The 14523-nt window shown below is 47.1% G+C and overlaps 1 protein-coding gene across 1 annotated transcript in view; it reads left to right on the top strand.

Annotated features, from left to right (window-relative positions):
• The window catches only part of ADAM12 (ADAM metallopeptidase domain 12), a 336316-nt gene that overhangs the window by 302243 nt on the left and 19550 nt on the right, over positions 1 to 14523 (top strand). The window contains exons 18-21 of the mRNA XM_052660834.1: positions 388 to 496; positions 4747 to 4882; positions 5480 to 5588; positions 7873 to 8052. Of these exons, the coding sequence (XP_052516794.1) occupies positions 388 to 496; positions 4747 to 4882; positions 5480 to 5588; positions 7873 to 8052 (534 nt within the window). The remainder of the gene's footprint in view (positions 1 to 387; positions 497 to 4746; positions 4883 to 5479; positions 5589 to 7872; positions 8053 to 14523) is intronic.

The following is a 14523-nucleotide window of genomic DNA, read 5'->3' as shown; positions in this document are numbered from 1 at the left end:
CTCACTACTGAGAGGTCTTCTGATCTCAGCCAGATTGGGAGGCTTTCCTGGATCTAAAAAGAGGCACCTGGAAGTTGAGACAGAAAAGAGGTGGGAGGGAGCCAGAGAGCCCTGATGGTCTCCATCTTTCTCTCAGCAGCTGCTGATGTAACAGCTGCACATTCTGTTACATTTGCAGCCACTTGCTGGTGTGGGGCTGGGTGCAGGGTGCATCCTCGCAGTGGTGTGTCCAGAGTCTGGCTGCCTCCGTGTGCTGGGGGCACTGCCACAGGGCCTTTGCTTCGCTATGGGGCTCAGTTAGGGCTCAGAGACTTGGCGCTGCCCCAGGTGGAGGCATGTCCTAACCCTGCCACCCTCTTGGTGTCTTTGTCCCCCGCTGCACGACAGGTGTGCAACAACAGGAAGAATTGCCACTGCGAGCCCCACTGGGCGCCTCCCTTCTGTGACAGGTTTGGCTTCGGAGGGAGCACGGACAGCGGCCCCGTCCGGCAAGCAGGTGAGTGGTGACAGCGCGTCCCGGGGAGTGGGCCGAGCTCCCGAGGGGCACAGAAAGCCAGGCCCTTGGGGGACCATTGCAGGCAGGACAGAGGACCCGCCAGCCCTCGGGTGGGCACACAGCTGGAAGCCCAGTGGGGACTCCACAGGCCCAGGTGACCTGACGCAGGCCGAGGCCCCTGTTTCCAGACCCTCTCTCATCCTTCCCTGATCTTTGCAGAGACTCCTTGCTCTGCTTTGCTCAGAGGCTGAGGTTTCCAGGCTTCCCAGCTGGCGCTAGTGATAAAGAATCCGCCTGCCAGTGCAGGAGATGCAGGTTCAATCCCTGGGTCAGGAAGATCCCCTGGAGAAGGAAATGGCAACCACTCCAGTATTCTCGCCTGGAGAATCCCATGGACAGACGAGCCTGGTGGGCTGCAGCCCATGGGGTCACAGAGATTCGGACATGTCTGAGCAATTGAGCACACACTCAGCCTGTAACATTTTCTCAGTTAAGGTCATCCTACCACAAACTGCCAAGCGGGTGTGCACCTCGTGGCCGGAGGATCAGATTGCTTGATCAAGGCCAGCCTTGTTTACTGAGGCCAAGAGTTGTGAAGTCAAGTGCCTTTTAAAGCTCTTACTAGAAAGATGCCATGCTTTTCATAAAGGAACTGGGCCCAGCCCAGCAGTCACCTTTGCTGAGCTGTTGTTCCCTATGGGCACCAGGCTTCACATTTTGCAGGCATTAATTGAATCCTTATGAAAGTGGGCATTCTTCTTCTTCTTTCTTTATGTACAAAGGACCTGAGACTCAGGGAAGTTAAATAACTTTCACAGCCAAGGGCGGCTGTGCTGGGACCATCAGTTTTTGTCTCCCCAGAGATGATAAGTGGTCTCCTAGTGCAGGGCTGTCTTCTCTGAGAGATTGGCAGCCAGTGAAGGGGCAAGTCAGGGTGACGCCCCCTTTGAAGTGTAAGCAGCAAGTCCAGTGGTGCAGGGAGTCCACCATGAGCCCTGCTGGGGAGTCAGGGGCGAGGTGGGCAGGAACTGCCCAAACATACTTGTGTTGCCACCTTGCCACCCACCTGAGCCCCAGGGGCAGTCAGTCAGTGGCTGACAGAGGAAGTCATATGTCCTGCAGTGATGGGCAGGGTTGAAGCTGTGGCTTGGCCAGCGTTTCCATGACAACAGACACAACACTGCTCTGCAGGGCCAGGTAGGAGAGCCCCTCCAAGCAGGCACATCTAGAGAAGGTGGTGTCATGTCGTGAGGAAGGGAAGGGAACTTCCGGTCATCCCTGGACTGAAAGGTGAACGAGTCTTGGTGCTGCTTCCAAGGGCGCCCAGGGTCCCGCCCTCTCAGCCTGGCCCCGCAGCAGGTGATCAAAGGCCTCCAGGTCTCGTCTCTTAGCGCACATCCATCCCAGGGGATAATAAGCTGGGTCTGGCCCAGCCTCCCTGTTCCTCACTGCCGTCCACGCCTTGATGGCTGGCCTCTCAGCTGCAACTTAATTTTTGAATTGGCCACAAAGAGTTCAAAAACAGCAGGGTTTTCATTTTTAATGCATCAGAAACCCTGCCACATCAGAATGTGAATGTTCCATCCACATTCAAGTGAGCCAGATGTTCAAGGATTTGGAGAGGATGGTGGGAGACAGGCCACGTGCTCTGAGTGTCTTTTTGCTGTGGACACCAGGGGGTCTCAGGGTTGGGAGTTGCTAAAACATGGTGAACCCACTGAGTCGCTAACTCTTCATTGTACGAAGTAAGAATATTTTTTAAATGAAAATAACTGAAGAGCCAAACTCATCCGCTGTTGCCATCATTTCATAAAAGAAAATAGGTTTAATCTCTTCCCCCCAAAACACCTACAAAAGAGGGGCCTTGAGAAGCTGGCCAAGGGTTACACAGGAAAGGCCACACCACGGGTCTTCCTGTTAAATGCAGCCAGCCACGTGACCTGGGCTCAGAAGTTCATGAAGCTAGTATCTCTCCAGCATCTGCCAGGTGCCAGCTGCTCCTGTCAGTGTGTTTAATAACTGATCTGTTGAAGACATAGGGGTTTGATTTGAAGAAACTCCAAAATCACTGCAGATGGTGATTGCAGCCATGAAATTAAAAGACACTTACTCCTGGGAAGGAAAGTTATGACCAACCTAGATAGCATATTCAAAAGCAGAGACATTACTTTGCCAACAAAGGTCCGTCTAGTCAAGGCTATGGTTTTTCCAGTGGTCATGTATGGATGTGAGAGTTGGACTGTGAAGAAAGCTGAGTGCCAAAGAATTGATGCTTTTGAACTGTGGTGTTGGAGAAGACTCTTGAGAGTCTCTTGGACTGCAAGGAGATCCAACCAGTCCATTCTAAAGGAGATCAGTCCTGGGTGTTCTTTGGAAGGAATGATGCTAAAGCTGAAATTGCAGTACTTTGGCCACCTCATGTGAAGAGCTGACTCATTGGAAAAGGCTCTGATTGGGGGCAGGAGGAGAAGGGGATGACAGAGGATGAGATGGCTGGATGGCATCACTGACTTGATGGATATGAGTTTGAGTGAACTCCAGGAGTTAGTGATGGACAGGGAGATCTGGCGTGCTGCGATTCATGGGGTCTCAAAGAGTCAGACACGACTGAGTGACTGAACTGAACTGAGAAATTATACTCCAATACTTTGGCCACCTGATGCGAAGAGCTCACTCATTGGAAAAGACCCTGATGCTGGGAAATATTGAAGGCAGGAGGAGAAGAGGAAGACAGAGGATGAGATGGTTGGAGGGCATCACCAACTCAACGGACATGAGTTTGAGCAAGCTCCGGGAGATGGTGAAGGACAGGGAAGCCTTTTTAATGAGCTGTGTTAAGACACAATAGGACCTTAACCAAGAGGCCCCTAGACTGCTGGCTCAGCCTCAAAAGAGGCGCATGTTAGCCGGGAAACCAGAGCAAGGCTTTTCCAGTTATACTGAACAAGTGAATCCAGACAGTCTTATGTTGATTGTCTTCCTTAGACACATCCTTGGTAGGACTTGTCAGTTGAGGACAAAGTCCAGAAACAGGGTGTGAAGTCTTTCTACCCCAGGGTGGGAGTGGCTTCTCTGGTTCCCAACCAGCCAAACATCCCGGTTGGAGGTAGGAGAGCCTGGGTACAGAAGCTGCAGCCACGGCCATCAGCAGCAGCCCAGAAGGACTGCGGGACATCTACCAAGTCACACAGACCCCGGCAGCTGGTGGGAGAACAGACCGGTGAACTGAGATCTGCGCTCTCAAGGAACCCACAGCCCTGGTGAACCCCCAACTCCTGGCACCCAGAGCCCTCCACAGACAGCCCTTGGCCACAGCTGCAGTCAAACCAACTCAATGGCTTGATTTCCCCTTCCTTTCTGCATCCTTGAGGAATCTTAGAGTCTCTGTACTAAACAAAATGGAATCAAGTCACAGAAAAGGGTATCTTTCCTTCGAGAATGTAAACCGCATCCTCCCAGAGATGGGGGTTTGCCCCCCACAGTCTGTTTTAAGTCCCTAACACAACAAAACAAAATCCAAGGGTGTTTCATTTAAACAGCATGTTATTTTTCACCTTCCAGTTTGATGATAACCAGAAGTAAGATCTTGGTCTAAAAAAAATTCAAAAAACAAAAGTAAAACAGATTCCAACCCCCAAGAATGAGAGAAGGAAAGAGATTGAAGGAGTGTCATTGGGGCTGGGAAGACTTCAATTTGGGGACCACTGGTGGCTCTAAAGGTTAAAAAAAAAAAAAAAAATGCCTGCCATGCAGGAGACCCTGATTCGATCCCTAGGTTGGGAACATCCCCTGGAGAAGGAAATGGCTACCCACTCCAGTATTCTTGCCTGGAGAATCCCATGGGGTCGCAAGAGTCAGACACAACTGAGCAACTGACACTTTGACTTCACTTCACTTTGGTTCTGATGGGATTCTAGTGACAGCTCCCTGTTACTTTCTCTGACCACCATTCCCCTGCTGTTGGCATGCTTGGGGGGGCCCATGTGGCCAGAGCTGTGGTCCCACCTGCCAGATTATATTCCCCTTTAGCAAATTCCAGACTTGTCAGCAATGAATGATGGCGAGGCAGATTGCACCTCAAGCACGACCTTTGAAGTAAGGCTAATTTATCCGTACACCATTCAAGGATTTACTCACTGCATTTCTGGTCTTTCCTTCCAAGTTCGTTTTGCCATAAATGTCACGATTTCATACTCCCCATATTTCACTATAACTGCCTCGTTCTCTGAGTCGAATGTGCTTTGTTTCAGATAACCAGGGTTTAACGATAGGAATTCTGGTCACCATCCTCTGTCTTCTTGCTGCTGGATGTGTGGTTTACCTCAAAAGGAAGACGTTGATACGACTGCTGTTTACAGATAAAAAAAACACCATCGAAAAGCTAAGGTACCCTGGGTTGGGGTCACCTTTTCAAGAAATGGCGTTTGGAAAAAGTCGACCAACTGCTTATCATTGTGTTTCTTAGCAAAGAAAGGGTCAGATTTTCTGTTGGTTTGGTGTTTTAATGTTTCTGCCAGACCAGCTGCCCCTTTCACTTTCCCCTCAAACTATTCACTGCTTATTACATAAATAAGCAGGGTGTTGATGAATTCCACTGGTGTGTTTTTCCCCACCCTAACCTTGGTAATTTTTATAAGACATGGGATATTAAAACATTTTTATCAGCTGGGGTAGCTTTTCATCAAATATATTCCAAGATGTTGCTAAAATGCCAGCTTTATGCAAAGTCTCCCAGGTGTCGCAAAGTGGTGTTTCTATGCATTGCAAGAACTTTAGTTTAACAGAATAATGGCTCTGGGGGAAAGAACTCAGTATTTATATTTTAGTCCTGTAAGAGAGTAAATCTTTTCTCTTGCATGGTTACCACACTGAGTTAAAAGAAGTGAGTTGTGTTTTGAGCATTACTGTGAAAAACACAGGGAAAGTCGAGTCAGGCAGAGATGGTGGCGCCCCCCAGTGAGTGTGTCTGGGGTTGCCTTGCAGGTGCGTGCGTGCTTCCCGGCCCCCCAGGGGCTCCCAGCCCGGCCAGGCCCACCTCACCCACCTCAGCAAAGGCCCGATGAGGAAGCCGCCACCTTCCAGCACACCTAAGGTGAGTTTCCAACAAGCGAGAGGTGAGTGAGTGAGCACGTGAGGACGCGGGTGTTTCAACAAGGGATTGAGCAGGACTCGACCCTGAGACTCTCCCTGAAAAGCACTGGGCCAGCCCCCTCGGGACGACAGAGGCTCCCCGAGGCGACGGTTGGGCTGGGAGAGGCTCAGGGTGCCGGATTCCACGGGGCCCACATCCCCAGAGGGACGTGGTCTTGGTCATCTCCCCGCCTTCACCCAGGCGGCCCAACTCCATGGGGGAGGGGAGGGGACTGGGCCTGCCCTCCGCCGGTCCTGATGCTGGACCCCTGCTGTGGTGCGAGGGTGCCGCGGACTGGGTAGGGGGGCTTCTGTGGCTCCCTGCTACTCCCAGGGTGCATCTAAGGGGCACACTGAGGGTGCGTCTAAGGCTCACACTGAGGGTGCATTTAAGGGGCACACAGAGTGTGTCTAAGGGGCCCACTGAGGGTGCATCTAAGGGTCACACTAAGGGTACGTCTAAGGCTCACACTGAGGGTGTGTCTAAGGCTCACACTGAGGGTATTTCCAAGAGTCACTCATAAGGTATTTCTAAGAGTTACTCACAAGGTTTTTCTAAGAGTTACTCCCAGGATAGTCCTAAGAGTCACAATGAGGGTATTTCTAAGAGCTACTCCCAAGGTATTTTGAAGCATTACCCTGAGCCCTCGGTTGGGCCCATTTTGCTCCAACCACAAACTGCGGAAGCTCTGTCCAACCCACAGCTTCAAACAGCTAGATCCTTAAAGGGCCTCCCGCTCCCTGCTGTCTCTTAACTTTCCTACTGCCCTGGTGAATGTTGACTAGCATTCACTCTGATATTTAGTTTCCCCCACCAAGTGTTTCTGATATATCTATAAGAATTCCTGAATATTGAACTCATTCAGTAAGAGTCCAGATTGTAGCAGGAAACTGTTTGTGTCAATAAATGACAAATGATTTTTTGAATCATTATCAGGTGTTCAGTAAGAAAAAACAAAAAAACAGAAAAGAAAATCTATTTTATCTCCCTCAGTCCAAAAAGTGTAGAGAGTTGGGTTCCAAAGAGAAGCCATTCCTAATAAGCATTGCCACTTTCCACCCCCAACCATGGACATGAGGGGAAAACAGCTATTTTTGAAGTATCAAAAACCAGAAATGACCCAAATACCAATCAGGTAGAAGGGTAAACACATTTTGTTATATTTACACAGTGGGATGCTGTTCAGAATAAGACAAAATGAACTATTGATGCACACCATATCTTGGATACATCTCAAAATAATCATGCCAAGTGAAAGAAGCCAGACCAAAAACAATGATTCCATTTTTATAAAATTCTAGAAAATGCAAACCAATTTATAATGACCGAAATTATATCAATAGTTGCTGGGAAAAGGAGAGGGAAGGACTTCACAAGTCAAAGGACTAGTGGAAATGAGACATAGCTGATGACGGCGATGGGTATGTTCATTGTTTTGCTTGTTTTGGTTTCATGGGTGTGAACCTCTATCAAAATTTACCAAATGTACATTTTAAATATTGACGGCAACTAACAGTCAATTAAACCCAGTAAAGCTGTTTTTAGAAGGAAAGGAATAAAAGAGGGAGGCAGGGAGGGACAGGGTATGTGAGGCTCGTGCTGTGTCCAATCTCATCTGTCACTAAAAACAAGGCCACCATGTGGGCACAGTTTCTACGGACCCAGACCCAACCTCCACCCTTGGCTTCCAGAATCCCCGATGCTCCTCCTTCCTTGGTTCTCACTGAGCCTTGTGTACATTGAACTGCATCTCATTTTCACAAGTCCTTTGGAATTTCCTGAATTTCTGGTCTGTGTCTTAACACGTGTTGGCACTTCCTGAGGTGCCTTGCACCTCCCTGCTAATTAATTAATCCAATTTTTAAAAATTCAAATAGAAATTGATCCCAGAGCTAAATGGGAAGGAAAATTTTTAAAAAGGCGGCGGGGGGAGGTATACGTATAGCTGGTTCACCTTGCTGTAGAAACTAACACAACATTGAAAAGCAACTACACTCAAGAAAGAAATTAAAACAAGAAAAAAGTCCATCCCCATGGGTTCAGATTTGGAAGTGAGAAGGGTGCTTCTGTTAGAATTCTGACGTTTACGTAAATAATGATAGATTCCCTTTCCTGTAACTCTTTGATTTCTCACCCTTCCTCCAGCCCCTTCCCCCTGCAGCTTTAGCAGAGGCGTTAGCACTGCGTGTCCTCCAGGAGATCCCCAGTAATGGTCACACCGTGGCTCTCTGCTCTGACCCCGCAGGACAACACCCGGAGAGTGCCACCGTGTCAGCACGTGGACATCAGCAGACCCCTCAAGGCCCCCGACGCCTCTCGGCCGAGTTCCCCGCAGCGAGGACTCCCACCCCTGCACCAGGCTCCTCGTGTGCCCTGCGTCCCTGCCAGACCCCTGCCGGCCAACCCTGCACTCAGGCAGGCCCAGGTATGCCCTCAGCTCTTCGCCTGATGGAGGTGCTTGGAATCCGGACTCTGCTACTTGCCAGCGTCTGAACTTGGACAAGTTGCTTAAGTTCTCAGCGCCTGTATAAAACAGAGTTAATTCAGCTCCTGAGATGGGTAAATGAGACCGTCCACGGAAAGCATGTAGTATAGTGTTGGGGGCATAGCTGTGGTGCAGTATAGTTTAGCTCTTCTGAGGGATATTTTTTGTTTGCTTTTGGTTGTACGGGGTCTTCAGCGCTACACGCGGGCTCTCTCTGGCTGCAGTGTGCGGGCTTCTCGCTGTGATGGCTTCTTATTGCAGAGCATGGGCACTAGGGCGTGGGCTCAGTGCTTGTAACACACAGGCTTGGTTGCTCTGAGGCATGCGGAATCTTCTCGGACCAGGAATCACACCTTTGTCCCCTGCGTCGCAGGCAGTTTCTTAACCACTAGACTGCCGGGGATGTCCTCTTAGGACTATTTTTATCTCTTCTATTCAGAATAGTGAGGGTGCCCATTCAACTTGTCATCTATGCCAATAACCTCCAACCTGTTTGGCACCAGAGTCTGGTTCCATGGAAGACAGCTTTTCTGTGGCTGAGGGGTGGGGAGGACGGTTTCCGAGTGACTCAAGGGCATTACATTTATTGTGCACTGTATTTCTATTATTATCATATCACCTTCACCTCAGATCATCAGGTATTAGATCCCAGAGGCTGGGGACCCTTGATCTATATACTGCGACATTTTGGAGAGTGACAGGTGGCCCTGTGAATAATTCGGCTTGGCCAATAAAACAGGTATTTACAATAAATACAGTAAGATACCTGATATTTTGGCCACCTGATGCACAGAGCTGACTCAGTGGGAGATGGGAATGGTAATGGGCATACTTTCTTACCATTTTTAACCTTCAAAAAGCATTTACAAAAATCTTTACCACTGATTTAGTTTCTGCGCACCAGTTGCAAGAGTATATAACACGCTTCATGTGTACAATCACATTTTTATGCTGTTGGCAGTAACAGATTCTGTTTGTATGACAGGAAACTTGAGGTGGAGACAAAATTAAAAACCGAATGCAAAGTACAAAGATATAATCACTGGTGAGAAAATGCTGTAACCATTTTAAGCCTCTGAATATATATAAATATTTTTCAAGACTGACATGCACTTATGTTCCCATACTAGTACAGAGTATCTGTCTCACCATGACTTTGCTGGTATTAAGTATTAATATTTCAAAGCTTTGCCCATTTGATACATAAAATAGCTTTTTCCATCTAGTAGTTCTATAGATTACTGAAAGGGATGTTGAAGTTTCCAGCTATAAATGTGTCGCTTTTCAGCCATCAGTTTTTACTTCATGTGTTTTGAAGCTCTGATGTTTGTGATACAAACCAATCTGCACTGCTGTGTCTTTTTGGTGAATTGACCCTTTTATCATCATGTAACGTCCTTCATTTGGGGCTTCCCTGGTAGCTCAGTGGTAAAGAATCCACCTGCCAGTGCAGGAGATGCGGGAGACCTGGGTTCAGTCCCTGGATTAGGAAGATCCCCTGGAGAAGGAACTGGCAACCCACTCCAGTATTCTTGCCTGGAGAATCCCCTGGACAGAGGAGCCTGGCTAGCTAAAGTCCATGGGGTCGCTAAAGAGTTGGACATGACCTAGCAACTAAACAACAGCAACAAATGTCCTTCTTTGGTTCTGGTGCCTTTGTTCTGAAATCTGTTTTATTTTACATTAATACATTTGCTCAGTTTTTGTTTTTGTTTTTTTTTTGATTGGCGTTTGCAAGGAATGTGTCTTTCCATCTTTTTACTTGAAATGAGTTTCTGAGAAACAGCATAGAGTTGAGGCATGTATTTTTCATCCGTTCTGTCAGTCACGGGCTTTTAACTGGTGTGTACAGACCATTTACTTTTAATATAATTATTGATGGAATTGAAGGCTACCGTTTTAAAGTTTTTATCATGCCCCTCTTTCCTGACTTCCTGTGGGCTTGTTGAACATTTTTCCCTATTCCATTATTGATTCATCTGTAGTATTTATGACATATGTCTGTCTGTACTTTTTTGTCTGGCTGCCTTAGGGCAGAGTTTCTCAGCCTCAGCATCGTTGACATTTTGGACTGGATAACTCTTTGTTGTATCAGACTGTCCTGTGTATCACAGAATGTTTAGCAGCATCTTGGTTTCTACCAATTGTAGATGGCAGTAGCATCTGTAATCATCCCTCTAAACATGGCCAGATGTCTCCTAGGAAACACAATCACCCCTAATTGAAAACTGCTGCCCTAAAGATTACATTGTATGTACATAATGTATCGCAGTCTACTAGTATCAATATTTTATCACTTCAAGTGGAAGGTAAAGCTTCACCATCTTTCCCGTCCCTTTATTCTTCTCCCTCTGTGATACGGATGCCTTCAGTATCCGTATCATTCCTTTATGTAATGAGACCATTTTAGATGTTGTCACTTTTGCTTTTAACCACCAAGCATCGTTTTTGAAACTTAAGGAGAATGGTTTACAGCACCTACTTATACCGTCCCTCCTCCTGTTCCTTCTTCACTTCTGACGTCCCAGGTTTCTTTCTGTTATCATTTCCTTTCTATCTGAAAAGACTTCTTTTATTCCGTTTAAGCAGGTCTGCTGGTGAAAAATTCTCTTAGTTTTCCTTCCCCTGAAAATGTCTGTTTCTCTTTCATTACTGAAAAATATTTTCCATGTATATAGAATTCTGGGTTGACTGTTTTCTTCTTTCAAGATGTGAAAAGTGTTGCCCTGCTTCCTTCTGGTCTTTGTGGTGATAAGAAATCCACTGGGAAGTTCCATCCACAGGCTTTGTTCCGGGGAAGAGATGAGGCCTGTTGCTGCAGGGAGGGATGGGTAACAGGCCTGGGCCATGTCCAGGATGTGGTACCCAGTGGGGACAGCAGGGCGTGGCTTTTTTCTAGTCTCACCTGGAGGCAGAATTAGGTCAGGTATGGCCACAATGTATGTCTTACTGGCTCATGCTTCTGTTCTTTTAGCTAAAGACAGGCTCTCCTCAGGCCTTTTTTCTTTTCTTTTCTTTTCTTTTTTTCAGTCTGATACTATTGCATTTTCAGATTGGGGGCGGGGATACCTCCCCCAGAGCCCAGGCCAAGATATAAAGAAGGAGGAAACAGAAAAAACCTAGGACTCACTACTGGGCAGTTCCTTGAGTTCTGAGGTCCCTGTTGTGGTTTACTCGCTAAGTCGTGTCTGACTGTTACCCCGTGGACTGTAGCCCGCCAGGCTCCTCTGTCCATGGGATTCTCCAGGCAAGAGTACTGGAGTGGGTTGCCATGCCGTCCTCCAGGAGATCTTCCAGACCCAGGGATCAAACCTGCGTCTCCTGTGTCTCCTGCATTGACAGGCAGGTTCTTTATCACTGAGCCACCTGGGAAGCCCTCTGAGATCCCTAGCCAGTCCATATACTTTTCTCCATCTTTCAGAGTGTCTGTCGGTTGCTTTATGGACTCTCTGCAGACTTTTATGTTGTGATTTGCATCACAACATAATAGGGAATAGGGTGAAGTGTGCTTATTCCATCTCATCCAGACCTCATTTCTCTCTGAATTTCTTTGACTGCTGGTATACTTGAACTGCTTTTTGTATATCTATTAACAGAGTGTGCTGGTAAATTGACTGTCCAAAAAAAAGCCTTGATTTGTAGGTGATTTCTCTGCTGTAAAAACTCCACCATGATCAATTTCAGGTTATTGAGGTGATGTCTCTGAATCAAGAGCAGAGAATCAGCCAGCGTATGCTGGTAGCAGCCAGCTCCAGCACACAGCTGCTATTAACTGTATTTGTTCTGTGAGTTGTCTATTCCCACGCTTTGCCTGTTTTTCTCTGTTTGAGAGTTTTTCTTCCTTTTTTGTTTGAGTTCATTTTTTTAATAGGTTAAGAATCCTTACCCATTTCCAGTAATTTACTGTAAACATCTCCCTAGTTTGCCTTTCAGTTTTATTTATGCTGGGTGGTTTTTTTTTTTTTTTTAATAAAAATTCCAGTTTTGGGTATTTATTAATCCATGGTGGATCCTCCTATTCCTTTTGTGCTTACAAAGTCTTCTCCCCATTTCAATCAAGACCCACCTGTAACTTGTTTATTTTGTTGCCCGTTGATGGTACTTTTACATTCATTTTGGGAACTTGTCTTGGATTTACATTAGTGGAAGAGATGAGTACTTTCTAAACTTCTCTGGGCATATGGATTTTTTCGAGAATCTGATGAAAACTATGAACCCTTGAGAATGCACCTATACACAATACTTCATACACAAATTTCAGTAATTCACAGAGCCCATCAGCCTCTTCTCCAAGGATTCTCTTGTCCTGGGGCTTTTCCTGCCTCCCTGTAAGTAGCTCACCTGTGTACCATGTGACACTGGGACTCTCACTAATAAGAAAGGATATTTTTACTTGCTGGTGTCTTTTTTTCCTACCAGCAGTGAGTGCCTACAGAAGTGATGACGCCTTCAAGATTTCCTTTAAAGCAGGCCTCAAAAAAGGGCTTCATTCTGTTTTATGAAACTAAGGAAATGTTACCCTTTAAACATTAGTAACTGAAAAATCCACATTTCTCACTCCAGGCTGGGGTCTGTCTGGAGCTTTTCCGAGACATATGATCTGGATTAGGCTCGCACTTTCTCATCACGCCGAGGGGACCGGCATTAATCCCATGCAGGTGCGGCGCCTCTGGGAGGTGGTTCTTGTTTGGCGGCACAGATCGAACCCACTGGCCCTTGGTACCTCAGCATTACCTGTGCCCTGTCTCCCAGGATGCGATAGACACACGCTCAGTGGCTAGCCCTGCCTCATCCATCCAGGCTTACCATCTACACTTTCCGGAAGGAAAACACTTTCATAAACACCACGTTAGCGGTTGACCTCACGTCCAAAGGGTAAGTTAGTTCTTTACAGAAAATGCTCCATCTTGCCATCAAGTGTTCTGTGTGATCTTTAAAAATCAAGGACAGTTGAATCAACTCTCTTCTCTTGTCCACAGATGGGCCTTTCTGGGCTACCATTTCCTTCTCAGGGAAATGAGCCTTGCAACTCAAGCTTCTCAGCTAACTCCTTGGCCTTGATCGAGGAAGCGAACTTTCATTTCCCTTTCATCCTGTCAGCTCTTTGAGAGGAAAAGCATTCAGTATATTCATCTGGCTTTTAGCTGACTGCTCCTGAGTTCTCCTGAAACATAGCCTGAGCATGAAAGGCACAGTGTGGGCTTGAGAAAAGGCTAGAAAAATGATGGAAAAAAAAAAAGAAGGCACACACAGGGGTGTGTGGTCACATGCAACTGCACACAGGCAGGGAGCCTGGTAGAATACCGTTGTTTTGCCTGGCACAGTCCTGGCCCCGCTCTGCCTGGCATGTTATGCTCACAAGTCACCAAGAACAGGCACGTCAGTGAGGAGGTCAGACAAACCAGCCCACTGCCAGCTCACGGACCACTGCAGAGGGCCCAGGGACAGCACTGCATAGAGAGTTCATCTCAGACTCTGGAAGAGAAAAAGGAGGAAAGAAAAACAGGGCAGGTTCCAGGAGTGGCGACCGGAGGACCCCAGAGGGTTTGGGGCAGCTTGCTGATGATGTTGTAGCCACGCGTTCCGGGAGACAAACTCACTCAGAAGGACGATGCAGATAGTGCGGTGCCTTTTATTACGCCGGCGGGCCCAAGGCAGAGTCTCCTCTTAGCCAAGGACCCCGACCAGTTTTTGTGAAAGCCTTATATACCCTAAGTGTTCATGCCCAAACCCACCTCCCCAAATTCTCTGAAACTAGCCTGAACAAAGGAAAAGAAAGATACAATCAAAGTTAACCTGTGATTCACATACCTTAAGCCTAGGTAGTTAACTGTGGACAATTATCAATAGGGCTGTGGTCGTACCTGTGGTCATACCCCAAAAAGCATAATAGATTTTATGATTCTATTGGGTTACATAAATAATACGGTATTCTTTTAGGGGCAGAGAGTCTAGGTATGAGCTCTGGGGCTCTTCCATCTGGGGTCTGGTTTTCCAGTTGGTATGTCATTTCCATAGACACTGGGCATATAGCTCAAAGTGCACAGTCCGGCCCAAGATGGAGTCCTGCTTTCAAATAGAGCCTCTTCAGTTTCCTCCTTCAGTGATGTGATGGTTAATCTTAAGATATTTTAGGTGGTTTTTTCCTCTGGATTACAAAAGTATTCAAAAACATACAAGCTTGCACCCGTACGATCGTGTTAAAGTAATACATATTAAAGAGGAGCATGTGTCCGAGCATGTGTCCCGAGCAGAATTCTGGAAATGCGTCTTCGGGCAGCAAGCTTGAGCTCTGACACCCAGGCAGGGAATGAGACTGTGTCTGGGAGCTCACAAGCTGTGCTTTGTAGCATGAAATGATTCTTTGCCCTGACCCCAGACATCATCCGTAAAGTCAACTGACTTGACTTC

The sequence above is a fragment of the Budorcas taxicolor genome, chromosome 23, assembly GCF_023091745.1.
Source record: "Budorcas taxicolor isolate Tak-1 chromosome 23, Takin1.1, whole genome shotgun sequence".
Lineage (NCBI taxonomy): Eukaryota > Metazoa > Chordata > Mammalia > Artiodactyla > Bovidae > Budorcas > Budorcas taxicolor.
The sequence above is the reverse complement of the archived record's forward strand: the minus strand, read 5'-3'. Positions and strand labels throughout refer to the sequence as shown.